General features: G+C 42.2%; 1 protein-coding gene and 2 long non-coding RNA genes across 3 annotated transcripts; 2 read left to right on the forward strand and 1 right to left on the reverse strand.

Moving 5' to 3' along the window:
• Window positions 1-15: 15 nt before the first annotated feature.
• Window positions 16-11,443, forward strand: LOC144617287 (uncharacterized). The gene is made up of 3 exons (XR_013557678.2): window positions 16-138; window positions 6,524-6,649; window positions 9,730-11,443. It is a non-coding gene; the product is annotated as an uncharacterized LOC144617287 (long non-coding RNA).
• A 108-nt stretch (window positions 11,444-11,551) lies between these two features.
• LOC145715684 (uncharacterized) lies at window positions 11,552-19,101 on the reverse strand. Its single transcript, XR_014138122.1, has 2 exons — window positions 17,628-19,101; window positions 11,552-12,569 (listed from the first exon to the last, which is right to left on the reverse strand). It is a non-coding gene; the product is annotated as an uncharacterized LOC145715684 (long non-coding RNA).
• Window positions 19,102-22,646: 3,545 nt separating this feature from the next.
• RSRP1 (arginine and serine rich protein 1) lies at window positions 22,647-27,561 on the forward strand. The gene is made up of 5 exons (XM_060624648.3): window positions 22,647-22,799; window positions 22,972-23,553; window positions 24,626-24,777; window positions 26,026-26,109; window positions 27,114-27,561. The coding sequence occupies exons 2-5, from the start codon at window positions 23,043-23,045 to the stop codon at window positions 27,228-27,230; spliced, it is 864 nt and encodes a 287-aa protein (XP_060480631.3). The 5' UTR covers window positions 22,647-22,799; window positions 22,972-23,042; the 3' UTR covers window positions 27,231-27,561.
• The last annotated feature ends 398 nt before the right edge of the window (window positions 27,562-27,959 follow it).

Genomic DNA, 27,959 nt, shown 5'->3' on the forward strand with positions numbered 1-27,959 from the left:
GCGGCGCGGAGGGGGAGGGGAAAGGGCAGACGGAGGCCGGCGGGAACCAGTGCCCCGCGCCAAAGGGGGCTGGTGCTCCGGGCGCTCGTGGCGTTTCGAAGATGGGCGGGCTAGCCTGAGTACGCCTTCCCGGCAGAGGTGTGAAAAGTCGCCCTTGGTCTTCAGCTTTCCGAAAAGGGAGGCGTCTGTTGGGCCCTGTATCTGTCCTGTGTGAGGTGGTAAATTTTCGAGGGCTGCGGAGGGCCCTGCAGTTATCTCAGGCCTGCGGTGGCGGGAAAAAGTGCCGGTCCGCGTGGGGCAAAGAGTGGCTCTGGGTTTGCAGCCCCCGCCCCAGCTTTAAGTTGTTGAGGGTGTTTGTTTCTTTCTTTTTATTTGGTTATTTTAGAGAGAGAGTGGGGGAAGGGGCAAACAGAGAGAGAGAGGGGGAGAGAGAATCCCAAGCAGGTGTCATGCTCAGCACTGAGCCGGATGGGGGACTTGAACCCACAACCCAAGAATCAAGACCTGAGACGAAATCAAGAAGAGGCTCAACCCAGTGAGCTTACCCAGGAATGCCCGAGTTCTAGGTTTTTGAGTCTTATTTTCTCAGTGCCTGACCCGGCCCTCATCGTAGCTCCGCCTCCAGAAGGGGCGGGGTCAGTCCCAGGAGGCAGGGACTACCCAGGTGAGGGCGTGGTGTACTGTGCGGTCCAAATCCGCGTGCTGACCCTCTTCTGGGGCTTGGCCTCCACCCCCCCTCCCCGCCCCCACCCTTTGCTTTAAGGCCGGGTTTCTCAGCCAAGCCACTGCTGACATTTGGGGCCTGATAATTTTGTATATGGGGGCTTGTCCTGTGTACTGTAGGGTGTTTATCTGCATCCCTGACCTCTGCCCACAGGATGCCGGGGTTATTCCTGCTGTTGTGACAGCCAAAAATGTCTCAAGACTGCCAAATATCCCGTTGGGGGAAGGGGAGTCATCTAGGCTAGAGCCGCTGTTAATACCGGTTTGGGGGAAGTGACCCTTTTCAAAAGCAGGAAGCAATGAAGTCTTGATTACAAGAACCACTTGTGGCCTGGCTCGCCTGCTCTTCTCCCAAGAAGCTCTTGGTCTTGCTCCATCGGCTCTAGCCAGAGGTTCTCCCGGAGTCGGAGCCGCCCCAGAGGAGGAGCAGGTCCAGGTCCGGAAGGCGCCACCAGAAAAAGCACGGGCGCCACTCGTGGTCTTACTCGCTGAGCGGGTAGAGTTCCCGCAGCAGGTCCGGTCCTGCGGGAGGGTTGTATTACTACGGGATCACTCGGGGGCAACAGTACTATGGCTTAGGGTATAATACGATAGCCCAGGGTGTACCCGAAAGAACGCAGTGGTTGGAGGAAGAAATCCAGCAAGAGGTCGCGGAGCAGAACCCCGTTTTGCTTAAGTGAAAGGTTGCGCGTGTCATTTGTCGTCAAGAGGGGCGCAAAGTTCACCTTTTTTACATGTGGGGCTACAGTGTATGAGGAAGCTGGGAACCAAGGTTGTTGTGTCCTTTAATTTCTTTGATTTCCTTTGATGCATACAATGTAGCTTTGTGTTTTGCGGGGGGTGGGGGTGGGGGCATTAGCTGATTAGTAGGCAAAACTGTACAATACAATCCATAGCGTATTTTTAAAGGACGTTGCTCTTACCCCTTAGGACTAAAGATTAATTGTGACTGTTAAATGGCTCCGAGTGGAGGATTCTACTGCAGGCAGTTCTTAAGAGAAACTTTTTTGGTAATGTTTATTTATTTTTGAGAGAGAGAGAGACAGAGCATGAGCAGGCGAGGGGCAGAGGGAGAGGGAGAGGCAGAATCTGAAGCAGGCTCCAGGCTCTGAGCTGTCAGTGCAAAGACCCATGTGGGGCTGGAACTCACAGACCTCAAGATCACAACCTGGGCCGAAGTCGGAAGCTTAACCAACTGAGCCACCTTGGCACCCCCATAGGGGGTTTTTAATCAACTTTTCCTTTCTCGATGTTTTCTCTCTCCACCCTTTTTTACATTTACTGGGGTTAACATGATTGTCAAATATTTTATAAACATAAGTAAGCATCTTTATATGGCTTTTATAATAAAGCACATGCTTAATTTGTCATTCTTAGCCTTTTTTGGATACGTTGTAGAATGAGTGCTTGTTTTTGTCCTTTGTAGGTACAATGGAGCTATTAGAAATAGGAAAAGCCAGTGCAGCTGGATGTTGGGGAATGGCCAACATGGCCTTGCCAACCAGTCTCAGAACTGGTCCTGTAAAGAAAGAAACTTAGGAGCAGCTGTAACAAATAATGCAAAGTTCAAGACAAACCAGATTAACCTAAACAAAACTTTCCAAAAAACTATTGCCTGAAAGATCTGGTTAACCATTTTTATTTGATTTGCCTTAGACTACACTTCCAGAAACTCTAGCTAAATATAACTTGCTAATGTCAAAATAGCAGATCTGAAAATACTAGACACGCCCTCACTCATGAAACTGGGAGAGTAATCAACTTTATATTTGGTGACCAACCATACCAGTTTGGGACTGTCCTTGAAAATCCCACGTTCCAAGAAACCCTTCCTGGATGTAACAAGCCCGGGTTTTCAGCAAAGAGTGCCAGAGATTGGGGGATAGGAAGAGATACAAAACCCATATTATGTTCCCTCCCCCCAAAAAGGAAGACAACATCATTTTTAGTGACAAATGAATAGGGTGATTATCTGCCTTATGTTGACCACTGACACTGGCAGCCATGATTTGTGGTTGACCATAATGTATCTATTGTGGCATTTTCTCAGAGCAACTTAAATTCTAATCATGCGCCTTCATAGTCCACGAAACCATTGCGCTTTGGGTGGAGTTAATGCTAGTTTAATTTTTAACTTTGTGAATATTGTGACCATGTTTTCTAAGCGTTGAGATGATGAAAATGCAAGAGTACGATACCAATGCCAGCAGGAGCCAACCAATACCGAAAAAGAAGACTAAACGTCTCTGTCGTTTTAATGACAGGCGGAAGGACACAGGCAACTGGCTTTGGATAAATGATCCAAACAGAGCGTACTGCACAACTTGCAGAAAAGAATTTGGGGTTGGGTATGGTGGAGGGGGTGTGTGAAAAAACATACGGAGACTGAGTACCACAAGTGTGGGATGAGACAAGCAGTACTTTTGAATCAATTACAAGCGTCTTCCTCTCCTAAAAAGACACCAGTGCTTGATGGAAGATAGCAGTCGCTGAATTAGCGTGGGCATACCCCCCAAATGAACATGTGTTACGTTATTGCTTCCTTGATTGCTCTATGAAGCTGAGTGAAGTTACATTTCCGGATTCAGAGGTTGCAACTAAAATGTCCTGTGGACGAACAAAAGGGGAACTTTTGATTATGGATGTATTGGTCCCTTCCAGCATGGAGCCCATTCTGTCAGATCTCACCAATAATCGTGCCTTCTGCAGTATGTCAAGTGATGTGTTGTATCATGGCAATAAAAAAGAGTTCCCCCTACCTCTTTGGTCCTTTGATTTGAAAAGTGGGGTTTCAAATAGGCTGCTTGGTTTCTGTGAAGATTTTAATGACACCTCAGGAAACATTAAACAAAAGAGCATTGATAATCCTGTCCAAATACAATCTAGACGTGGCTCACTTATTTGCATATTCAGCAGATAGTACGGATGTAAATGTCAGCAACTTCCATTCAGTCTAAAAAATGGAAACCTCTTACCTGTTAAATGTCCTGCACACCTTGTACACAGACTGCTAAACAGGGATGTGATTTACTTTCTTGTGACATTGACTCTTACGTAATGAAAGTTTTTGGTGACACTTCAGTTTCAGAGGAGCAGTTAATGAGACTTCTGACTTTGTAGAAATGGAAAGAGATAGACTCCTTAGACATATGCCTACAAGATGGTTGTCATTGTTGCCAGGCTTAGAAAAGATGTTAAAATGTTGGCCTACCATAAAATCCTATTTTCAAAGTGTGGGAAAAGACGAATGCCCTTCTCTAGTTGGGAAACACACTGAAGATGAAAATGGAGAAAAGGATTACAATACAACAGAAATTTATATGCTGTTACTCCACAACTGCTTGGTGGTCTTTGAAAACAAACCGGTTCATGGGATGGAGCCCCACATTGGGCTCGCGCTCGCTCTCTCTCTCTCTCTCTCTCTCTCTGCCCCTCCCCTGCTCTCTCTCTCTCTCTCTCTCAAAAATGAATAAGTTAACATTTTTAAAAAATGACAGACATTTTAGACATGGATAACCTCTATGATGAATTTATGGATGCAAAGAACCTGATTGACGAATAGCTGGTCTACCAAAAGAAGCCTATAGATAAATATGGAAGGACATTTTGGGAGAGCTGGAAACAAACTCCTACAAGCCTAAAAACCTGCTGTTGCTAGTAAGTAAGATCCTAAGTGTACCATGCTCAAATATGTTTGTTGAGAAGCTGTTTCAGTTGATGCAATCACATTGGACTGACACCAGGAATCAGTGTAATGTGGGTTTGATAAGAGCACAGTTGCAAGTCAAGATGATTTTACATTTCATTGTATTCAGTTTTACCACTACATAAAAGAAAAGGAGGGGGCGCCTGGGTGGCGCAGTCGGTTAAGCGTCCGACTTCAGCCAGGTCACGATCTCACGGTCCGTGAGTTCGAGCCCGGCGTCAGGCTCTGGGCTGATGGCTCAGAGCCTGGAGCCTGTTTCCGATTCTGTGTCTCCCTCTCTCTCTGTCCCTCCCCCGTTCATGCTCTGTCTCTCTCTGTCCCAAAAATAAATAAACGTTGAAAAAAAAAAATTTAAAAAAAAAAAAAGAAAAGAAAAGGAGGACGTTCTAAAGGCTGCAGGCAGTTTAAGAAGTATTATTGGAAAAGGAAACTGAAAGAATAAAAATATCCTGAATTACGAGATAAAAAGAAATATGCCATTGCACATTTTATTTTTTAATAAAAATAGCAACGTCTGGTGCACCCAGGTGGCTCAGTTGGTTAAGCGTCTGACTCTCGATTTCACCCCAGGTCATGATCTCATTATTCGTGAGATCAAGCCCCACATTGAGCTCTGCACTAACAGCGTGGAGCCTGCTTAGGATTCTTTCTCTTGACCTCTCTCTCTTTCCCTTCCCTGCTCATGCTTGCTCTCTCTCTCTCTCTCAAAATAAATAAACAAACAAACATTAAAAAATGAAAAGAATAGCAATGTCTGTCTAGTTAATCCTATTGTATTTAGTTTCTCCTTTTAAAAAGTCACATATTTTTGCATCTTAAGAATAAAGATTAGGGGCATCTGGGTGGCTTTGTTAGTTAAGTATCCCAACTCTTGATTTTGGCTCAGGTCATGATCTGAAGGTTCATGAGTTCAAACCCTGTATAGGGCTCCACACTGACAGTGTGGAGCCTGCTTGGGATTCTCTCTCTCTAAAAATAAATAAATAGGGGCGCCTGGGTGGCTCAGTCGGTTGAGCGTCCGACTTCAGCTCAGGTCACGATCTCACGGTTCGTGAGTTTGAGCCCCGCGTCAGGCTCTGGGCTGATGGCTCAGAGCCTGGAGCCTGCTTCCGATTCTGTGTCTCCCTCTCTCTCTGCCCCTCCCCCATTCATGCTCTGTCTCTCTGTCTCAAAAATAAATAAACATTAAAAAAAATTTTTTTAAATAAATAAATAAACTTAAAAAAATGTTTAAAAAAAGAATAAAGATCAATATAACCTTCAAAATTTAAATATTCAAATTGTTTTTAAAAAGTTAATTATTGTATTGGAGGAGACAATAAAAATAGTGTTATATGTTTTTCATATGTTATTTGTTTAATTAGTCCTATTATTAATTGTCTCTGTTAACTATTCCTATTTAAATAATAGCATTTATGTAACTGAAAGATAAAGAATGGAATATGTATTTTCAAGTCTTTCATATTTTTATGTTAAAGTTATAATACTTGTGTATAATTATTTTCTATTATGGTGTGTGTGTGTGTGTGTGTGTATGTGTGTGTGTGTGTGTGTGTCTGTTTTGGTTTGTTTTAGTTTTGTCCAACATTGGCTATCCCTAAATCAGTCCTTTTATCCTTATTAATTATGGAATTTTGGTCCTTGTTTTAAGTGGATTCTCTTTGGGATTTTACCCCCTCAGTACCAATTATCTTTTGCTAAAGAGAACCACCAAATAATTACTTTTGGTTGAGGAGATAAGGAAGGGCCTTGTAGCTAAATTGATCTTTTGAAATAAAATGGATACTAGGCTTGTGAATTTTAATTTAGGCTATGTCTTGTAAATGCCTCTGATAATCATAAACAAAACTTAAATTGTTCTTTAAAATGGTGTAAGATAATCACTCTTAACCAATCCCCTGCTGTCAGGAAACCCCCATTGTAATAACCCATCATTGCAAAGTTAAACAACTTCCCCAGTCTCATATTATAGCATCATGTAATAACATACCTTTGAAGTTCTTGCCATTTTTTGTTTGAAGTCTCCCACTTTGTGAACTTTTTTCTTATATGTATGATAAACTCAACATTTTAATTTGATTTTATTTTTGACAGTTTCTGGTGTCAGAAGTGGGATCTGAACTAGTCCCATGAAGAGCCCCAAGGGTGGTAAGTAACCGGGTGCCAGTACCTACCGAGCCCATTGTTCTCACTGCTTTCTCAACAACCACGGAGTTCCAGGTAAGTCTCTCCTGGATCAGAGCTCCATTCTCTTTGTGTTTTCAGCTCTCTGACTTTATTGTGCATATCTATGTTTTGTTCCAGTTTCTTGGTTACCCTTCTGTCTTAAGGGGGGAAAACCCATGATTCTTTGAGTTTCTAGACAAGAGTAAAATTCTTGAGATCCCTATAGATACAGCCATTTTAGAGACTCTATGGCAAAGATTTGTTCCAATTGGTCTAAAACTCTTTCCCTACTTCTTTCAAAAACTCCTACTTCCTATATGTATATTCACTTAATAACCAGGATCTTGTCCCTTTTGGAAAAATGGGTGCGTTCTATATAGGATAACTTGGAGTTACAGTGGCCACTTTGGGGGACCTTTAAGTTAAATAAGATAGTCTACCTATCTTAAGGATAGGGATACTTAGTAGGGATACTCCTGAAAGAGATGATCCTGAACCTTGCAACAACAATAGAATGTATTCCTTGTTTGGTATGAAGGCCTCCAAAAGACAAAATGACTCTAAAATAGACTCCCTAGGGGGGCCTGGCTTACTTAGTGCATAGAGCATATGACTCTTGATCTTGGAGTTGTGCACTCAAACCCCATGTTGGGCATAGAGCTTAAAAAAGAATAGAAGAATAGAGGGGTGCCTGGGTAGCTCAGTTGGTTGATTGTCTGACTTTGGCTCAGGTCATGATCTCACAGTTTGTGAATCTGAGCCCCACATTGGGCTCTGTGCTGAGAGCTCGGAGCCTAGAGCCTGCTTCAGATTCTGTGTCTACCTCTCTCTCTCTGCCCCTCCCCTGAGCGTGCTCTGTCTCTCTGTGTCTTTCAAAAATAAATAAACACTAAAAAATGTTTAAATAATAAAAAAGAATAGAATAGAATAGAATTAAATTTAAAAATATAAACTCTAGAGGAATCATTACAACAAGCCAATGAAAACCTTAAGGGCAAACTTCAGACATGAGAGACTTGAGCAACCTCCAGCTAATCCCTCTGCTCCTCTTCATCCTCCTTTACCTGATTATTCTGAACCCACTAACCACTTTGATCTTTTACCCTTTCCCTCCAAGCCCCTTAAATATCAGACGTCCTAAGATAAGACCTCCTAATGAACCAGGGATCTTTAGCCTCAGCAGAAGTTAAACTGTGTTCTCAAACCAAACTTTGAGCCATTGTAAATGATTTCCCAGAATCTAAAAAGGACCAAACTAAAAAGACAGAAGAATTGAAACATTTTCTTGGTGCCTGTGATCCTAGATTACCTGATTTTTACTAGTTCGTTAGCATGATAGTGAGTCCAAAAGATGCTTAAAAATGGCTTCAAGAACTATATTGGAAAGTCCCTACCTAAGAGTTTGAGGATCCCACCAAACATGCTTCCAGAGATAAATAAAAAGAGGAAAAAAACGAGTCAACTGCTTCAAGAAGCAGTTCTCAAAGTTTTTCCTATGAGAACATACTGGGCCGTATACAACCCTGTAAACAGAAAAAGGATGAGCCAGTGGCAGACTTCTGAATTTAGTTAGAGTTAGTATTTAGACAACACCCTGGCCACAAAAGAATCTGGGGCTAGTTTTGGCCTGTGTGCCCATTTTGTTAATGGGCTTCACGCAGACCTCAATGATCTGCTAAAGGAACGTGATTTCGAATGGGACATCACTCCTCTCCCAGAGCTTCAACCTCTTGTGGAATATTTTGATAGAATAATAGAACAGAAAAAAGGTTATCAAACAAATAAAGTCATGGTCCTACAGCTGCAACAATTATGAGGACCCTGACCTAACTTCAAGGGATCTTGCCTCAAGTTGACAGAGATTCCTGTCAATACTGTAATCAAAAGAGACATTGGAAAAAGAATTGCCCACTTTTAAATAGAGCGCCTGTGAAACAATCCAGTTGCCCTGTAAGAGAGTGCCCTCAGCTCCCAGATTCTGGTGATAACTGTCAACACTGATAGAGCTCTGAGAAGTTGCCTGGTACGTAAGCTACTTCAATAATTCCTTAAATCATCAGGGAAAATTAACCTAAACTTAAATGGAGAAATTTCTACCTTGTTGATAGATACTGGAGCAACTCTATTTCCTTTAAACCCTACCATTATGCATGAAGAACCACCTTGGAGTAATAAAAATATCTTTGTGGTGGGAGTTTCTAGTCAAGTTCAAAGAATTCCCTTACTGGAACCCATAGCTGTTACCCTTGGCCCTCTCTCTGAGTCATACCTTTCTATTATGTGATACTGCCCTTGTGAATTTCCTAGGTAGAGACCTGCTTTCTGTATTAGGAGGCCACATAAAATTTTCCTCAGGAGAGATAGAGTTTCCAGACTCATCAGACACTGAAGCATGATGTGTTCTCCAAGTCCAAATTGATTGTCCTGAGGAGACTATTAAATTTGATGGAAGTGTAGATGCTATAGATCTCTCTGAAATCCCTGCTACTCTGTGAGCCTTTTTCACAGATGTGGGGGACAAAATCAGAAGTGTCAAACCCATTAAAATTCAGATTGATCCTTCTAAACCGCTTCCACAGTACCCCTGAAAACCCGAGGCCATAAAAGTCCCACCCTTATAAAAGAAGATTGAATAAGTCAGAGGCTTCTTATTGCCTTAGTCCCTGCAAACCAGTTCTTGCCTATGAAGAAACCTCATAGTTGGGGATGGAGATGTGTATAAGACCTTAGAGCCAGAAGTGAGGTTGTGATATTGAAGCTTCCAGGGGTAGTGTCGTGTAGTTGAGCTATGTCCGCATATGCTGCCCCACAAGGAGACGGTGTAGAAAAAAGAACAATCTACCAGCTGTACCACCTGCCCTTCCCTTCATTACTTTATTGCTAGCTAGATCCTATTACTCACCAGGCTTGTCTTTTATAATGTAAATAATAATTATATTTTTTTAAACTTTTGATCACAGAAAACTCCAGACATACACAGAAGTGCATATTGCAGGATAATAGACCCTCATCTGCTCATCATGTAGCTTCAACAACTATCAACGCTTGGCCAATCTTGTTTCATCTATACACGTATCCAACCCTCCTCACTGGATTCTTTTGAAGCAAATCTTAGATGTTACATTATTTTATAGGCAACAGAGAACTCCCGAAGAAAACCGCATGCACAAAGACTTAGCCAAATACTGCCAGTTAGCACCAGCGCCTACGGGACAGCAGAACCCACAAAACCCTGCACCTCTATCCAGAAACGTCTAATAACTTGCTAAAGTTTAAGTGTCCAACTTTGCAGTTAAACTTATACTATGGGTTATCACCCATGCCCGTGAGATACCAAAGCCAACTTCTACAGTGATGCTGTCTGGAAAATTCTCAATATCTTACTGAAGTTCAAGTTTACAATGTTTTAAAGTTCAATCCATATGGATAATGGAATGAGAATTGAGATGGAAGTAGATGTGGGTTAGCCCCAGTTCTCCTGGTAACTTTAGCCTGTCCGAAAGCGAATCACGAAAAACTTGGAGACTGTTCCCTGGGAGGATGACTGCGATAGCTCAGTTTTCTTCAATCTCTGTGTCTCTAAGTCTTTAACAGATTGACTTTGAGTAGCACTACCTCTTGTTGGGGTTAGAAGAGGAAGCTAAAGTGCTCTTCACAGAGTTACTGTAGTTGAAAATGCCCTAAGAAGAAGGTTAATATGTAGTAGCTGTGACAGCTTCTCAGACTTCCCTTGTTTTTGATGGACAGGTTTGAGGAGTACCGGTCATGAATATTGTAGGTGTTGATGATTTCTTATGTGTAACATTTTGTGATTAAAAAATACCAATCAGGGGGCGCCTGGGTGGCTCAGTTGGCTAAGCATCCAACTTGGCCTCAGGTCATGATCTCGCAGTCTGTGAGTTCGAGCCCCGCGTCAGGCTCTGTGCTGACACTTCAGAGCCTGGAGCCTGCTTTGGAATTTGTGACTCCCTTTCTCTCTGCCCATCCCCCGCTCATGCTCTGTCTCTCAAAAAATAAATAAACGTTAAAAAAAATTACCAGTTATAGTAACACCTGCTGTGATTACCTTAAATGCGCATGCGCACACGCACACACACGCATACCACCTCCATGCTATCATTTTAGTGCAAGCCACCATCATTTCTCACTCTAACCACTCAGTGGTCTCCCTGCTTTATCTTAGGCCTCCACTCCCCCATCTTTTCTCCATAGAGCAGGCAGAGAGGCTTTAAAATATAAGTCAGATTCTATGACTTCTGTTCTCCAATGCTTCAATGGCTTCTCGTCTTGGAGAATAAAATCCTACAAGAGCATTCATGCGCTAGCTCCTGGCCACCTCAGCAGTACCATTACTTAATTACTTTACCCCCTGGCTCAGTTGCACTGGCTGCAGACCCTGAAATACCCCCTGCTCCTGCCCTAGAGTCTTTGCACTTGGCCTCTCTACTGGGAACGTTCATCCCCCACACACAGTGAGCTCCTTCACTCCTTTCAAGTCTCTGCTCAGATGTTTCCTGTTGAGAGAGGCAGTCCTCACACCCTATCTTGCAGAGCAGTCTCCCCCACAAGTCATCTTTTCACCTTCGCTTTGTTTCAAAATACTTATCACTACCTGACATTATATTCTTTATTTGCTTATTGTCTGTCTCTTCCATGAAAATACAAGTTTCATCACACCAGATACTTTATCCAATTTGTTTATTGCTATACCTTAGGCTCAAAGTTAACACTCAATAAACATTGGCTGAATAAGTTAATTAATGAATAAAATACTTTTTTTTTTTAAACAAGCAAGTTGAGTTGTTAAATAAGGTAGCTCAGGGGTGCCTGGGTGGCTCAGTCGGGTAAGCGTCCAGCTTTGGCTAAGGTCATGATCTTGCTGTTTGTAAGTACGAGCCCCATGTCACGCTCTGTGCTGACAGCTCAGAGCCTGGAGCCTGCTTTGGATTCTGTGTCTCCCTCTCTCTTTGTACCCCCCCCCCCCCCCCCGCCAAATAAACATTAAAAAATTAATTTAAAAAGTTCACAATCTGGGACTCCTGAACTGCTAGATGTCTTTGAAGGTAGCAATTTTCTGAATTTCTAAAGGTCTGGTCACATTATGAGCTAAGAACAGGGGCATTGGTTCTTTCATGGATATGTCCCAGAATCTGGGGCAGTTCCTGGAATACACTGAGCACTGAATAGACCTTTATTATAATAAACTGGGATGGAATGGCAATGTGGGAAATAAGGAATCACATTTTCTCAGTCTTTATGATAGCGTATTTGAAAGGCAGAGAAATACTGAGAAAGTTTATATACAAAGACAATACACAAATTAAAATTATCTTTCTACCAAATCCGTTATGGACTAAATTGTGTCCCCCTCTCCCAATTCATATGTTGGAGCCCCAACCTGAATATTTGAAGATAAGGCCTTTAAAGGAGTCATTAAGGTTCAATGAGGTCACATGTGTGGGGCCCCCATCCAATAGGACTTGGTGTCCTTATAAGAAGAGGAAGAGACACCCGGGGCACACATGCTCACAGAAAAGGCCACGTGAGCACGCAGTGACAAGCTAACCATCTGCAAGCTAGGAAAGAGAGGCCTCGCCAGAAACTAGCCCTGCCAGCACCTTGCACTTGAACTTCCAGCCTCCAAAGCTGTGGAAGAAAATAAATTTCTGTTGTTTACACTACCTAGTCTGAAATCAATCACCATGAGTGAAGATATTAATCACTTTAGAATGTGAAGGATAATAAGGAAGGTACACCGCCCCCCCCCCCCCATGTTTTGGGGAGTGGCATCAAATTCATTATTTTATGTACTATATGAGGAAAAAAATCTATAAAATAAAACTGTATTTCAGTTTTAAACAATAGAGGGGCGACTGGGTGGCTCAGTCAGTTGAACATCTGACTCTTGATCTCAGCATCTCAGTTCAGGTCTTGATCTCAGGGTCCTGAGTTCAACCCCGCATTGGACTCTGCACTGGGCGTGAAGACAAAAAAAAAAAAAAAAAAAAAAAAAAATCAATAAATTGGTTCTCTTTCATTCAAATAATGCTCATAATTTAAAAGTCCCAGAAAAATAAATTCACAAATTTTTTAATCTATAATTATTAGTTATAAAAGTGAAACCTTGATAATTTGATAGCGTGTTCATTTTTATTTTTATTTTTTAAGGATTATTGGAAAAAAGAATCTTGATCTTTCAGAATTTTCAATGAAAATAATACTTGGGTACTAATACCAGGGTTCCCCCACAGTAACAACCTATATACAGGCATGTTCAGGGACTAAATTGTGTTTATGCTTTTCTTAAGCAATGGAGTTCATTTTGACCGTTTATTAAGAATTGTGCAAGAAAACTGCCTATTCATTTTCCATGTCCTGTTTGGCAAACACACTGTGACAGAGCAAGAGAAAAATATCGTGGGATGCATTTGCAGTGTGGCACTGTGGCATCAGCATTTAAACACTGCCACACACCGTCCATCTGTGTGTCCTGCGGCCAAATGATTATGGGCTTCTGTCCTTGGACTCCATGAAAGTCTGAAACACAGACACTACTAGGTTCACAAAACTGTTGATTCTTTGAAAGTCTCTTCAAAAAGGAAAGTATAAAAATCTTAAGACTGTAATAGTATAGTCTCATTAAGATTCCATGAAGCACATGATTGTGGTTGTGACAAAGCAGTCTTTAGGAGTACACTGTTGACAGTTAAACAAGTAGAGATCCTCCCAGAAAGATTTAAAATATAAAGGAAGTAAACTTATTGATGTCTTTGAAATTTTTACTTTATAAATTTCATGACATTCTTTATCAGTGCTAATTTTCTGTGATGCTACATAGAACCGAGTTCTCTAAAAGAATTGGTTGAAATAAAAGTGTATCTGCCTGGGGCACCTGGGTGGCTCAGTCGGTTGAGTGGCCGACTTCGGCTCAGGTCATGATCTCGCGGTCCGTGAGTTCGAGCCCCGCGTCGGGCTCTGTGCTGACAGCCTGGAGCCTGTTTCGGATTCTGTGTCTCCCTCTCTCTGACCCTCCCCCATTCATGCTCTGTCTCTCTCTGTCTCAAAAATAAATAATAAAACGTTAAAAAAAAAAATTAAAAAAAAAAAGTGTATCTGCCTTTTCTAAAAACAGTGTAATATCCAGATGCCTGTGATGTACTTCACGGCAGGAATCATATTTAATTTAGTTTCATTTTTGGGGTGCCTGGGTGGCTCAGTTGGTCAAGCATCCGACTTCACCTCAGGTAATGATCTCACGGTTCATGGGTTCAAACCCCCTGTCAGCTGTGCTGACAGCTCAGAGCCTGGAGCCTGCTTTGAATTCTGTGTCTCCCTCTCTCTACCCTTCCTTCCCTCTCAAAAATAAACATTAAAAAAATTAGTTAATTTAGTTTCATTTTTCTTGTAACTGGTAAAAGAGGAAATACTGAGAAACGCCTTTTGACTGAATAAATGAATGGATGATGAAGCATAATTCAGAATTCTAGGAATTTCTAGAGAATCCCAGATCCTTAAAGAAGCTACCATTTACTTCTCTTCTCCTTTTCTGAAAAAAATATGTAGATGGAAAGATTCAAAACTAGTCAGTTTCACATTCTTATTTTTTTTTTTTATTCAGCAACATTACCCTCAAGAGAAATAACAGCACGAAAATAAAATCTTTGCTTATTCTAATTACCTTGAACAGAAAAACTGAACCAGGATGTGCTACTCTTTGCTATTATCTTAAGTCGTTAATTTTAATAAAATCTAGCAGGAACCAGTTCCGATTAACAGAGAAGTAGCAAATTAAAAAGTGTATTTTGTGCATGTAATATAAACTCAGTATTAACTCTATTCATTCATTTAAATACTGAAAACTTCTAATATGGTTAAGAGAAGATCAGATGCTGGGGAAAATACTGACTGGTCTCATTTTAAATTCATGATCACAAATTCACGTGGGTTTGAATGATGCCTCACTGTCCTATTATGTCTAGTCAGTGTCATCCTAGATGACTGCTGGTCCTTCTCCTTTCTCTTCAGACCCTAGTATCTCCTGCCTCTCTTCAATCTCAGCTACGGGGGTATATTCTCAAGGGGATTTCCACAAGTGTTCACCACCGAGCTATCCTACCTCCAGCTGTAGTCATGCTCTGCCTTCCCACCTGTCCTAGATCATACAGACTGGGTGGCTTACAATAACAAAAATTTTCTTCCCATTGTTCTGACGGCTGGAAGTCCAGGATCATGTGCCCATATGGTCAGGTTCTGGTGAAGACCTATGGGCTATAGACTGCTGACTTCTCACTGTGTCCTCACTTGATGGAGGGGTGAGGGATCTCTCTGGGGTCTCTGTTAGAAGGGCACTAATCCCAATCATGAGGGCTCTACTCTCATGACCTAATAGCCTCCCAAAGGCCCCACCTCCTAATTCAATCACTTTGGGGGGTAGATTTCAACACATGAATGGAGAGGGCACAAACATTTAGACCACAGCACTACCTTTTATGTTGGATAAACTGTCTGTGTTCCCATGTAAGGCCAGATCCTCTACTTGTTCACTAGACCTATCCTCACTCCTACTCAACGCTGTGGTCCCCACAACTGTCCAGTCTCTCTCCCACATCATCCATTTTCTCCTTTCTACTAGATTATTTCCATCAGTATACGAATACACTGTAATATGGTCCCTCTTAAAACAAACAAACAAACAAACAAACAAACAAACAAAAGCTTGATTCAACCACCTCCCCTAGCCACCACCCCAATTCTTTTTTTCTCTTTACAGTAAAACTCCTCTAAATTCATACCCCCTGTAATTAAAAAAGAGAGAAAATATAAGGTGTTGGTAAGGATGTAGAGAAGTTGGAACCCTCATACAATACTGGTGGGAATGTAAAATGGAGCAGCCATTGTAGAAAACAGTCTGACAATCCCACAAAAAGGTAAACATAGCATTCTCAAGTGACTCAGCAATTCCACTCCTAGGTATTTACCCAAGAGAACTGTAGACATATGTTCATACAAAAATTTGTACATGGATGCTCATAGCAGCTTTATTCATAATAGCCCCAAAGTAGAAACAACCCAATGTCCGTCAACTGATGAATGGATAAAGAAAATGTGAAAAAAATATAATAAAAACCTTCCACCAAATGTGGTATATCCCTACAATGGAATATTAGTCAGCCATAATAGGGAATGGAGTATGGACACATGCTACAACATGCTAAACTGAAAGAAGCCAGACACAAAAGACCACGTCACGTGATTCCTTTTATATGAAATGTCCGTAACAGGTAAATCCATACAAAAAGAAAGTAAATTAGTGGTTGCAGGGGACTGGGGAAGGAGGGGGATGAGGTACAATTACCAATGGGTAGGGGATTTCTTTTGGGGGTGACAAAAAAGTTCTTGAATTAGTGGTGATGATTGCACAACATTGTAGATATACTAAAAGGATGAGTGTTCTGGTAAGTACATTGCATTTCAATTTCAAGAGTTGTCTAATTTATCTAAACCTATCTTGACGCCTCTTTTCCCGCATTTTTTATTGAGCCTACTGGTTTTCATTACCACTATGCCATAGAAACTACTATCGTCAGTGTCCTCTATGCCCTGTTGTTTCCTGTAGTGTGTGTGTGTGTGTGTGTGTGTGTGTGTGTGTGTGTGTGTGTGTTTAAAGTAGGCTCCACACCCAGCGTGGAGCCCAACGCAGGGCTCGAACTCATGACCCCGAGATCAAGACCTGAGTCGACGTCAAGAGTTGGACACCTAACCTACTGAGCCATGCAGGCGCCCCTCATGTAGTTTTAATCAAGAGCTTTTCGGAATGTCAAGGAAAAATAAAGAGTTTAACATTCCTCTAGTAAATTAATTTGTCATGACGGAGGATTCTGGAAATTGTAGAAAGGAAGCTAAATGTGTTCATTAGAGACAGTATTTTATCGTTGTATTCTGTAGTGCGTAATAAGATGTGGGATTATGCTTTTTGTAGTATAGCTGACTGTTTTAAGTGTTTGTTTAAGGAGAGCATATGTAACTAAAAGCCTTTTGATTTTTATTCCTCAAACCCTGCAAGTATTTCTTCTTTCCAATCCAATTAAGTACAGCTATTTACCTATTTACTCTCCAGTTTTATCTTCTCAAAACTCCCCACCACAAACTCTGTGCTCTAGCCAAGGTCACTTACTTTGTCCCCAAATAATAAAATGGGCATTTCCATTTCCGAGATTTTGCTAAGACCTTTGTTCTTCTCCAGAATAGTCCCTTTCTTTCCCTCTGCATATCCTTCAAGACTTACTTGAGATTCTGTTTCATTTGTGTATTCAGTAAACACTGAGTGCCTACTATATGCAGTGCACCGTCTGGAACGCTGGAGTTCAATAAAAACAAGCCTGTCCTTATGTAATTTATGTTCTAGCAGGAAAATGATGCAAAATGAATGAAAACTAATTATCACAATTGTGATAAATCCTAATAATAACGAGGCACAGGAAAATAGGATAACCTCTAATGGGGAAAATGAACTTGGTCTGGGGTGTCAGAATGGCTTTCTCTCCTACGTTGTTGTGACAACCTCTTGGGAAATTATATGGCAATATATTAAATCACATAGACCCTTTAACCCCAAAATTCATTCTTTTTGCTTGTTCGAGTATAATTAACATACAGTGTGATATTCGTTTCAGGTGTACAATATAATGACCCAGCAATTCTATACATTGAAGGGTCAGCAATTCCACTTGTGGGATTTTATCATATAACGGTAAAAGTGCCAGTATTTAAAGTGGCATGTGACTTTGGTTTAAAATCCTACCCAGCCAAGCTGTCCATGAGGTCAATTTCCCAAGCCAGGCTTGTGGACAGAGGAAAGGAAATTAAGGGAATCTAATGTGCCAAAAAGTACTATTGAAGTGGGTGCACTGATCACGAGATGCATGGAATATTCCAGAGAAATCGGCTTTAGGTCCAATTGCATAATACAACGGATCCAGCACATGAGACCTTACCATAAGATCCTGATGGATGTCTCCCAGTAAAAACTTACCCATTAATGTGCTTTGATGAAATGGTTGTTGAAAACGGGGGCAATGGCTGGGGTGACTATCCCAAGAACATGTGTTTTATTGGCCAGACTGCTTGATACGTGTCATCCTTTGTCTCTGGAAGGCAAAGCACTGTAAAAGATCCTGTTCCACTGGTAAAGCATCATGGCTTCACTGCACTGTACCTTGAAGTAAAGGTCAGTTGTTGTTGGGTTGAAGACAGAATAGTTCATCTTTACACAGGGCCAGACAAGTGCTGAGTCTCCTGAGACAGTAGCTGGGATTGGTTGTTGAGCCAAGTTTGCAAAAATCGAGCACGGTCACGTAAAGGCTGTGAAAGGACTTGGGGGAGCAGGCATACAGTAGATTGCGTGATATGTAACCTTTGCAAAGGAAGTCTTTTACAGCATGGATAGGGTAGCCTTGTGCAGTACTTTGCCTCTTTCCATTCTGGACCAGTTGACATTCTCTAGTTAATTTGCCTCCCATGATGTACCATTATTGAAGTCAAATTCCTTGTGAAGGTCATGTAACATAATCCACATATGGTTAATTATGGTTCCTCTGACATTCAGGGGAGAATGGCTGAGACAGCTTGTCTGATTAAGTAGCAGCACCCTGGTGAGCAAGGTGTGCACTGAAGAGTTATATTGCTGTGTGGAATGGAGTAACTCTCAAACGAGTGATATAGGCGGCCATTAGGCAGGGACACAAATGTTACATCCTTAGCTAGGCAGAGGCACCCATCAGTCCTTATAGTGTAATAACACCACCAGTAATTGCACCTTTGTGGGTTATTGGGAATGATATTGGCAGATACACATCTGGATCTGTGTGCTGTTCACTTGCTTTCCTGGCTTCTTCAAAGCCAAATGACAGTACAGAATCCCTCACACCTCTCTAGGGCGGCTGCCATGGGGACAGAGGCAGAAGCTTCCGTGGTGATGTCACAGATAACATCCTCATGTGGTAAGTCTTCACGGCAGGAAACAGATATAAGCTGGATATATCGAGGGGTGCCTCTTAAATAGCATTATAAGTGTGATATTTCCAGGCCAGAGCTACCAACCTGAGACACGTCATCAGGAGGAGCTGTAGGAGTAACAGCTCAGCCATAGCGCGGCTCAGTAATTGTAGGCAGTGGAGGCATGAGCCCCCATGGGTGATGGCTGAACCAATGGCAGGAGATCCTTGGGACATACTAGAAGACAGGAATGTCACATCGGACTGGAGTTTATTGATCTTCATGTTACTTACCTTGAATGCTGCACTGGTGACTATTCGCAACCATTCTACAGCAGCTCTAGCAACAGAGATGTCTGATGTCAACTCGTCTGTGATGTAAGGTCAATGGATAGGTCTTCTTCTGTGTCACAATCACTCTGCACTTTTTCCTCTTTGCCGCTCACTCTTTAGATGAGCCTCCTTGGTTGAAAGCTCCTCTGATCCTCTTGGTCGGAGAGAGTGGAGTTTACACCTGAGCTACGATGTCATGTGTCTTGGAAGTGACTCCTCGGATAGGGCTGGGGTCTTCATTGCAATCAGCTGCTCCAGGCTGTATCCTGAACATAGCTCTGTTGACCTTAAAAGCATGGAGTAGGAGCATTCAGAGGAGCTCTGCTACCACCGCTGTTTTCAGAATCCAACATTGGTTCCAAGGCGTAGTTTTCAGTGGTGGAAAAACTGGACACCACATGACTGTCCGTGAATAAGCGATAAGGGATAGAATATTAATTTCTGGTATTTCCAGACTCTGGAATATTATACAGCTGATAAATAGAAAAAAATTAGACCTATATGATTTATCTTAAAGACTATTGGTTATAGAAGCAAGTTTTAAATAAATTTGTTTAGAATGAGCCCAGACTCCTAAAAATCCACAAGGGTGCTTGCTGTTAACATTGGTTACCTCTAATTTATGGGCAAAATAATGGGGACCTCTTTTGGAGGATTCCATATCTCCAAGGAATGGATTATTAGCTTTTATTTTGTGTATCTTTGGATTTTCTCATTTGTTACAAAATTAGCCGTCATGAAAATTAATGAAAGGGGCACCTGGGTGGCTCACTTGGTCAAGCGTCCGACTGTGGCTCAGGTCATGATCTCACGTTGTGACTTCAAGCCCCGTGTCGTGTCTGTGCTGACAGCTGAGAGCCTGGAGCCTGCTTCAGATTCTGTGTCTCCTTCTCTCTCTGCCCCTCCCAGCTGGTAATCTCTCTCTCACAAAAGTAAATACACATTAAAAACAAAATTTTTTCAAATAATGAAAAAAATTTAATTTTAGTAGGAGAAAGAGCCACTAAATTTTTCTTAACCTAATAGCATCTAATACAATAAACATTCTATAAATATTTGTGGAAGGAGACAGGAGGGGAGGAGGAAACAGGTTTAAATGTTTGGTAGAGATTTAAAAAAAAAAAAAAAAAAAGGTAGCCAGGAAACCAGTAATGGCATGGTAGAGCATTGCAGAACCTCTAAATGAATAGTGGGAGGGAGGAAAAAGAAGAAATTTGATCAGGCTGGCAAAATAAAATGGGAAAAAGTGAGAAAAAAAAAAGCAAAGTAAAATAAATAAGATACACTACTGAAGTGATAAGGTCATATTGCAGCTACTCTAATAAGTGTAAATGAGTTGAATTTACCTATCAAGTGAAAAAAAATCTTTCATATTGGGTGTAAAAATTTGGTTAGGGGTTATGTACATGAAACAAAATGAACCTGTAAAAAAGGGATCCTATTCACAATCTGCAATACCATTAAAATATTTCAGAATACACCTAGCAAGACAAGAGCAAGATGTGGATGAAAAAAGCTATAAAATTTCAGTGGAAGTATTAGTTTTCTATTGTTTCAGTAACAAATAACCACAGGCTCAGTGGCTTAGATCAAACCAAGTTTATTATCTTACAGTTCTGGAGGTGAGAAGTCTCACCCGGCAAAAGTCAAGATGTCAGCAGGGCTATGTTCCTTTTGGAGACCAGGGGAAAATCTCCAACACCCTGCTCATTCAGGTGTTGGCAGAATTCAATTCCATGAGGTTGTGGGACTGAGACCTCTGTTACCTTGGTGACAGTCAGCTAGGAGCTGACCTTAGCTCCTAGAGGCTTCTCAGGACCTTGCAGATAGCCCTCAACATTTCAGATGCAGCAAAAGGGTGTGGCATCCTCATGCTTTGAATCTTTCCTGTGATTGGATTGGGCTGACTTCGCCCAGCCCTGTATGTAATTCAGGATAATGTCATCACCAGGTCCTTAGTTTTAATCACATCTGCAAAAATCCTTTTGTGAGGTAACCAATTCACAAGTTCTGGGAATCAGGGTGTGGACATCTTTGGGGGCTGTTCATCTGCCTACCACAGTGAAGGACCTAAAAATTTTTAAATAAATGTATTAAAGTGTCACATTCTTGGATGGCAAGATGTGCTATTGTCAAGAGATGTCATTTCTGCCTGCATTAGCCTACAAAGTCTCTGCAAGATGCTTTACTGATAACCAAAACTGGATTTTGAATCAAATGAGGGGATAGATGATCAGAAAAGACTATATTGCTTAGAAAAATAAAGAAACACTGACATTCTTTGCAGACTTTAACTCAGGTAGACTACACATATTCTAGATACAAATATACCAACATTATGCTCAAGGGCAAGGTAATGCTTTCCATTGTTTCCAATATTCTTACTGTTAACATCTAGGATTTTTCTGGTCCCCTTATTTTGGGCACACATTTGACTGATATTTTGAATCATTTACAGACTCCTACACCCCTGTCCTTTTCAATAACCAAAAGCTTAAGATGCCATCATCTTATATGTAAGGTTTCACATTATTTCCCGGAACACATCCTTTTTACACTTGTCAAATCTGAAACTCATTTAATTTTTCCATCCACTCACACAGCTTCATGACAACTTTCAGCAAAAGTTCCTGACAGATGGGCAGTGTCTTCTCAGTTTACTTGTGATGCCATTTAGAAAAATGTTTCTAAACATTTCCTTAAGAATGATTTCCATCGTGATGCTGCCTTGGAGATGTTTATGATACTGTGGACAGTGCCAAGGCAGATCGCGTGGGTGGGTGCAGATTCTGTAATAAGGTTTTTATTCCCTCCATTTCTTTGCCTGTTTGGGAATGTGGGGTGAAGATGAACAAGGGAAAAGTGAATTTGTATCTCCCTCCAAAGAAAGTAACTTTTGTAAAACTGCCACTCTTTTGACTTGCAAAGAAGCTCATAGAATGACTCTATTTACAGATGTGATTAGTTTATTCAATGAAAAGTTATTTTAAGGCAATTGTCATGCTTTATTAACCGTAAGTATGTTTGGATGTATCCTATTTACAAATCCTGGAAATAAATGTCACAGTTGTTTAATCCCCAACACCAAGCCTCGGAACTGACTTCTCGGACGTCATTCTGACTTCTCAGATTTTAGGTCAACTGTGGGTGTCTCCCATTGTCTGTCTCCATCTTTCTTAAACTCTAGTAGGGAAAACGTGGGCGCGAGCAACCTTTTCTAAGTTAATACTGCATTGACAGAGATGACGCGACGTCCGCTGAAGAGCGCTGTCCCGAAGGCTGGCGGAACCCCACGCGGTCGCCCTCTCCAGCCTCTGGACACAGGTCAGGAAGGAGTCGCGAAGGGTCCAGGAAGGTTCAGCCCGAGTCTACAACTTCCCAGGGGGTGGAGACAACGACCCTGACCCTGCCTGCACCGGCCCGGCATGAGGCCCGAGCCAGTTGCCCCGCCGCGAGAAGATGCCTCACCTTACTGCTTTCAACGAAGAGAACATAAGCCTCCTCACCACGCAGCATAGGCTCCCGAGTACCCGGATGCAGCAGTTCCGCCTCCCTGGCCACGGTAACGCATGCGCGTCTAAGACTTTGCGCTAGTGGGCGGGGCGCGGGAAGAGCGGAGGAAGGGCGGCGGTTGGGCCAGAGGGGAGCCACACCCACCGCGCCAACGTCTTTGCGCATGCTCAGCGCGTAGGCTTCTGGTACTTCTGTTGCGTCTGCCGACACCCACCTCAGTTCGCGTCCGGAGGTCAGAGTTGGAGGTCTTGGGTCCGGCTTTCGAGCGTGCTTTGGAAAAACCTCTTTTCGTGTTCAGCTTCGAAAGGAAGGCTTCCGCTGGTCCTTTCCTTTCGTCTTCGGTGAGGCGTCGACTTCCTGTGGTGGTAAGTTTCCTGGTGGCGGGGGTCGGTCTCAGATGCCTGGGGCGCGGGGGCGCAGAGTGGGGGCCGCTGGTGGGGCGGGCAAGCCAGACTTTGGGGTCGCCACCGCCTGGAATCGGAGTTTTTTGCTTTGCCGCCCGCGCGACTCACTTCCGTCCCCCTCCCCTCCCCCCAGTTTCCAGGAGCCGAGTTTCCGGGCGGGGAAACTTGTAGTCTTGGGTCGTCACGTCCCACTACGTGAACGCCATGTGGCCCGGCTCGCAGCAGGACGAGTCCCCCTCGACGTCCCGGTCGGGGCAGTCCAGCCGCCTGTCTTCGGCGTCCAGGAGCCGATCTTCTTCCCGAAGCTCTCAGTCCCGCTCCAGCGTCTCGAGCCGGGCGTCGTCGCGGAGTCGGCCCCGGCGGAGGAGCAGGTCCCGGTCCCGGAGGCGCCACCAGAGGAAGTACAGGCGCTACTCGCGCTCCTACTCGCGCAGCCGGTCGCGCTCTCGCGGCCGCCGCTACCGGGACAGGCGCTACGGAGCGCCCGGGAGGTCCCGCCGCTCGCCGTCGCGGCCCCGCTCCCGCAGCCGGTCCCGCTCGCGGGGACGCTCGTATTACCGACGGGCCTACGCGCTGGCGCCGGGGCGGCGCTACTACGGCTTCGGCCGCACCTTGTACCCGGAGGATCGCCGCAGTCGGAGGGGCTGGTCCAGGTCCAGGTCCAGGTCCAGGTCCAGGTCGCGGAGCCCCACCCCTTTTCGCCTGAGCGAGAAAGGTGAGTCATCTGCCGGGAACTTGGCCTTCGCACGCGTCTACGTGGCTGGCGACCGCTCGCGCCCAGAGCCGCGGTGGCTGTGGACTTTGGGTACTTTTATTGCTTTCGGTGGCTGTAATCCTAGTTGCTTTGGGAGGAAAGAGTGAGCTTAGCAGGTTAGTGGTTAAAACCGCTCTATTTGGCACCCAGTTTGATTTTATTTTCAATTTTTAATGTTTATTTTTGAGAGGGACCGAGCGTGAGCGGTGGAGGGGTCGAGAGAGAGAGACAGACAGACACACAGAATCCGAAGCAGGCTCCAGGCTCCAGGCTCCAGGCTCCGAGCTGTCAGCACAGAGCCGGCCGCGGGGCTCGAACTCAGGATCCAGCGAGATCCTGATCTGGACCTGAGCCACCTAGCCCGCCCCAGGCTCCCCCTTTTGAAGTGAACGCTCTTTGCTTCTTGAGATTAGAAGTCAGCTGTGGGGTCCAGTGGGTCGGGGTGGAGGAAATCCTTTTTCCCAGGGGCTGGCCCTTAGTGAGGCCTTTTAAATGTTAAGGGTGACTCCGTAATTTATCCGTTTTAAGCTTTTGTTACCTACTGAGCAGGAAGAAGAGTTCAAAACTTTTTTTTTAAACAAAACCGGATTTTGTCCCGGTATTTTAAAACAAATTATTTGTTTTGCTGTTAGATAGGATCACAGAAAAAGACAGAAACAAAAACTTATAGATAGGAGTCTGAAAATGGATTTAAGCAATGTATCTGTATCGACTCATTAGCTGTCCCAATTGTGGTATCTGTAAAATGTACAAAGGAACTTGTTCAGGGTACACAGTTGAAGAGAAAGCAAAAACAACCATGAAATAAAGGCCTTTAGTAGTTGTTGAAATTATTTAGGACTTTTTTGCTTTTCTCAGCAAAAAATGAGGTAGAGAATTTTGTTTTAGTGCTCAGAGCTGTATTTTATGCTCTAAAATAAAAGATTGAAACCTCTTTCTATTCATCTAAATAAAACACAACTTTATTTTGCGATTCGGAGTTCTTCAGGGAAATGTACTACAGATTAATGAATGTCTTGTTTTGTTTTTGTAGATCGCATGGAGCTGTTAGAAATAGCAAAAGCCAATGCAGCAAAAGCTTTAGGAACAGTCAACTTTGACTTACCGGCCAGTCTCAGAACTGTCCTTGCACCTAAAGAAACAAACCGCAGAACAGCCGTACCAAACAGTGGTGCAAAGTCTGAGGTAAGTATTCTAGGCTTAGCCAAACAAGATCTTCAGAAAGCTGCTGCTAGAAAGATCTAATGAGCCATTTTTACTTTTTACTTCACAAAGCCTAAATACAATTTGTTAGCATAATAGCAGCTCTAGAGAGGGTTTCTACCCCCATGAAAATGGGAGATTAGTGAACTTTATTTTCATGTGACACAGCAGTAATTACTTTCATAGTTGTAGGTGGTATTTTTGGCAGTTTTTATGCAGCTATCAAATTTTTCTACCCAGCTTTTGCAGAGTATTTTATCTGTAGCTTTCTTTCATTTGCAGCGCTGTGTTCCCGCAAATTCTATATTCAACATACAGTATAGTTTATCTGCTTTATTTCTGTCTTATAGAAATCATGAATGTGGTCTCCAGACATTGATGAAGAAAATCTGTTGGTAATTGATACATGGGCAAAAGCATCAGAGGTTTAACTAATTTGAAGTTTATGTTCACAGACTGAAAGTTTAGTTTTTGTTGGTAGATCCATTATGCATGCTAGAATTTGGGACAGGTAACTGTTTTGATAAGATACTGAAGACAATTTTTTAAAAGTAAACACTTTGTCATGGTGGGGCATCTGTCCCTTTCATAATATATGCAATATATTCCAGATGTTTTGAGAGATTACAGAAGAAGAGGCCTGCTTCACTTGCAGATAAGTTTATTATAATTCTCCAGAAATGTGCAGGATGTGCATTGGCAAATTGCACTGTGGTCTTAAGTTAATGATATGAAATCCAAAGTAGAAAACTCATAGCCTTTGAGGTTTAAGGTAGTTAGGAGTTTGATAGAATCATTTAACACAGGAAAGATGTTCTCTAGGTGAACCTATCATTCAGACCCAGATGTGGGTTTGCTTAAGTGTTTAGTAGTGAACAAGATCTTAGGTGAGTTGCTTTTTCAAACGATTAGGTAACCAATGGCAAATGCCTTAGTTCTTTGAAACTAGGTATTTTCTGGTATGACTTTACTTGCAGAGTTAACTTGAATTTGCACTAGGGGAAATATAATCCTGGTTTATGGGGAAGAGTATCTTAAGCTGATTATTAATTGATTTTGTTATGGGGAAAGCTGGAGTACTATGTCGTTTCTGCTGTTAACTGTATGATTAGATCCAGCTCCATGTGTGTCTCTATAACTAAATTTATATACAGTTGGGCTGCATTTTATGTGGTATCATAAACCAAGGGTATGGTTTTTTAAAAATAACACTTTCTCTTACATGTCAAGCTGTCGGAAAAGCTAACAGAAGATGGAACTAAAAATCTCAATGAAAAGTATTGCCAGCAGAAGAGCATAGCTTTTAGCTCTAATGTAAGTATATCTAAGCATTGACCCCTCAAAAATTGGATTTAGAATATAATTATATGGGCTTTTATTTTTGTTGGAAGGCTCATTGTTTTTGTCCACATGGTAATAATTTGGGATCTACTAAGCCATTTTCGATAGAACTTTTCATAATTTTTTGTACCATTACAAATGGCTGATATAATGGCTGCTTCTGTATCTGATATTCACATTTTTTTTGAGAGCGTGTGCGCTTATGTGCAGGCAGGGAGGGGCAGAGAGGGAGAGAGAGAATCCCAAGCAGGCCCTTTGCATTGTCAATGCAGAGCCCAATGCAGGGCTCAGTCCCACACACTGAGATCACAACCTGAGCTGAAATTAAGAATTGGATGCTTAACCAACTGAGCCACCCAGGTGCCCCAGTATTCACGTTTTTTTTTTGTGTGTTTTTTTTTTTTTTTTTTTTAAATTTTTTTTTAACGTTTATTTATTTTTGAGACAGAGAGAGAGCATGAACAGGGGAGGGGCAGAGAGAGAGGGAGACACAGAATCGGAAGCAGGCTCCAGGCTCTGAGCCATCGGCCCAGAGCCCGACGCGGGGCTCGAACTCACGTACCGTGAGATCGTGACCTGAGCTGAAGTCGGACGCTTAACCGACTGAGCCACCCAGGCGCCCCGTATTCACGTTTTTGATATCAGTATTTACTTTTCAAATACTCCTCTTACACTTGTTGAACAATTTAAAAAGTAAATCTCAGAAAACCCTGTAATCAGAATATTTTAAAAATCAGCTAAGAGCTTAAAAAAACTAAGAACTATTTTAACATTATTTTGTAATATACTTTGTATCAACGTCTGATTTTCCCCAGTAGTTTTCTTGGCTTTACAGTTTGAATTGAGTGATGAATATGGGGTCTTTGCTTTGCATTTTAATTTTTAATGAAATTATTTAGTGTGTTTTGTAAAATGCAAGTCTTTTGAATACAATGTATATGTTTGTATAACTGACTTAAGAATTTGTTTTCTTCCAGAATTCTGTAGCAAAGCCAATGCTTCAGAAATCAGCTAAAGCTACTGAAGAGACCTCTACAGGATCTCCCAAAATAAATGAGAAAAAAAGTCCATATGGACTGTGGGTACCTGTCTAAGAAAAGAAAACTGATTTATAAGGTTGGCTGAAATGCACTTTGTTGCAAGTTTTTTTCCAAGCATTATTCCATCTCTGAGAGTCATTTATGGTTGTTGCAATTACAGTGATACAGTAATATGTAAATCCTTAATATTTAAATATTAACATTTGAGATTTCTCTTGTAGATAAGAGATAACACACATGGACCAGAGGATTCGTACAGGTGGGAATTTTGTACATAATACTTGTAAATGTTTTGTATAATACCAATGTAATGTCAAAGTGAAATTTATAAGAGAAACAGTAATTGAACTGTTTATATTTGTTAATAAATTTTTTGTTTTTTTAATTATTTGTGTCACTTTGTTTTGTATGTATATATTACATAATGAGTGTTTATTTAAAGAAGCGTAACGTGTCTTTTGTTTAAAGCCTTGCTAATCCCAAATCCAAATCCATGGACTGACAGCATAGGGTTCACTGACCCTTACCTGGTGTTTGTGAGAAATGTTGAATCTGTCTCCACCCTAGACCTGAATTTGAACCTGAATCTTAATACTACCAGTTGATATGGGTCTTCATTAAAATTTGAGAAGTTAGGCCTAATATTTATGGAATTTTGGCACAGTGTTGTGCTGGACAAGTTAAAATGCAGTCTTTAGGGCAGGAAACTCAGCAGGAGAGGGAGAAGTGGAAATGCCTCATTGAGCTCTAAAATCTGAGGTTTTGTTTATTATGCTTTTCTAG

The sequence above is a fragment of the Panthera onca genome, chromosome C1 (assembly GCF_046562875.1).
Source record: "Panthera onca isolate mPanOnc1 chromosome C1, mPanOnc1 haplotype 2, whole genome shotgun sequence".
Classification (NCBI taxonomy): Eukaryota; Metazoa; Chordata; class Mammalia; order Carnivora; family Felidae; genus Panthera; species Panthera onca.

What these genes read in the sequence shown, in the direction of transcription:
- RSRP1 (XM_060624648.3), top strand. Translation starts at nt 23,043, where the DNA reads ATGTGGCCCGGCTCGCAGCAGGACGAGTCCCCCTCGACGTCCCGGTCG. An exon ending in ACAGTGGTGCAAAGTCTGAG is followed by an intron (nt 24,778 to 26,025) that starts GTAAGTATTCTA and finishes TTACATGTCAAG; the next exon opens with CTGTCGGAAAAGCTAACAGA. An exon ending in GCATAGCTTTTAGCTCTAAT is followed by an intron (nt 26,110 to 27,113) that starts GTAAGTATATCT and finishes GTTTTCTTCCAG; the next exon opens with AATTCTGTAGCAAAGCCAAT.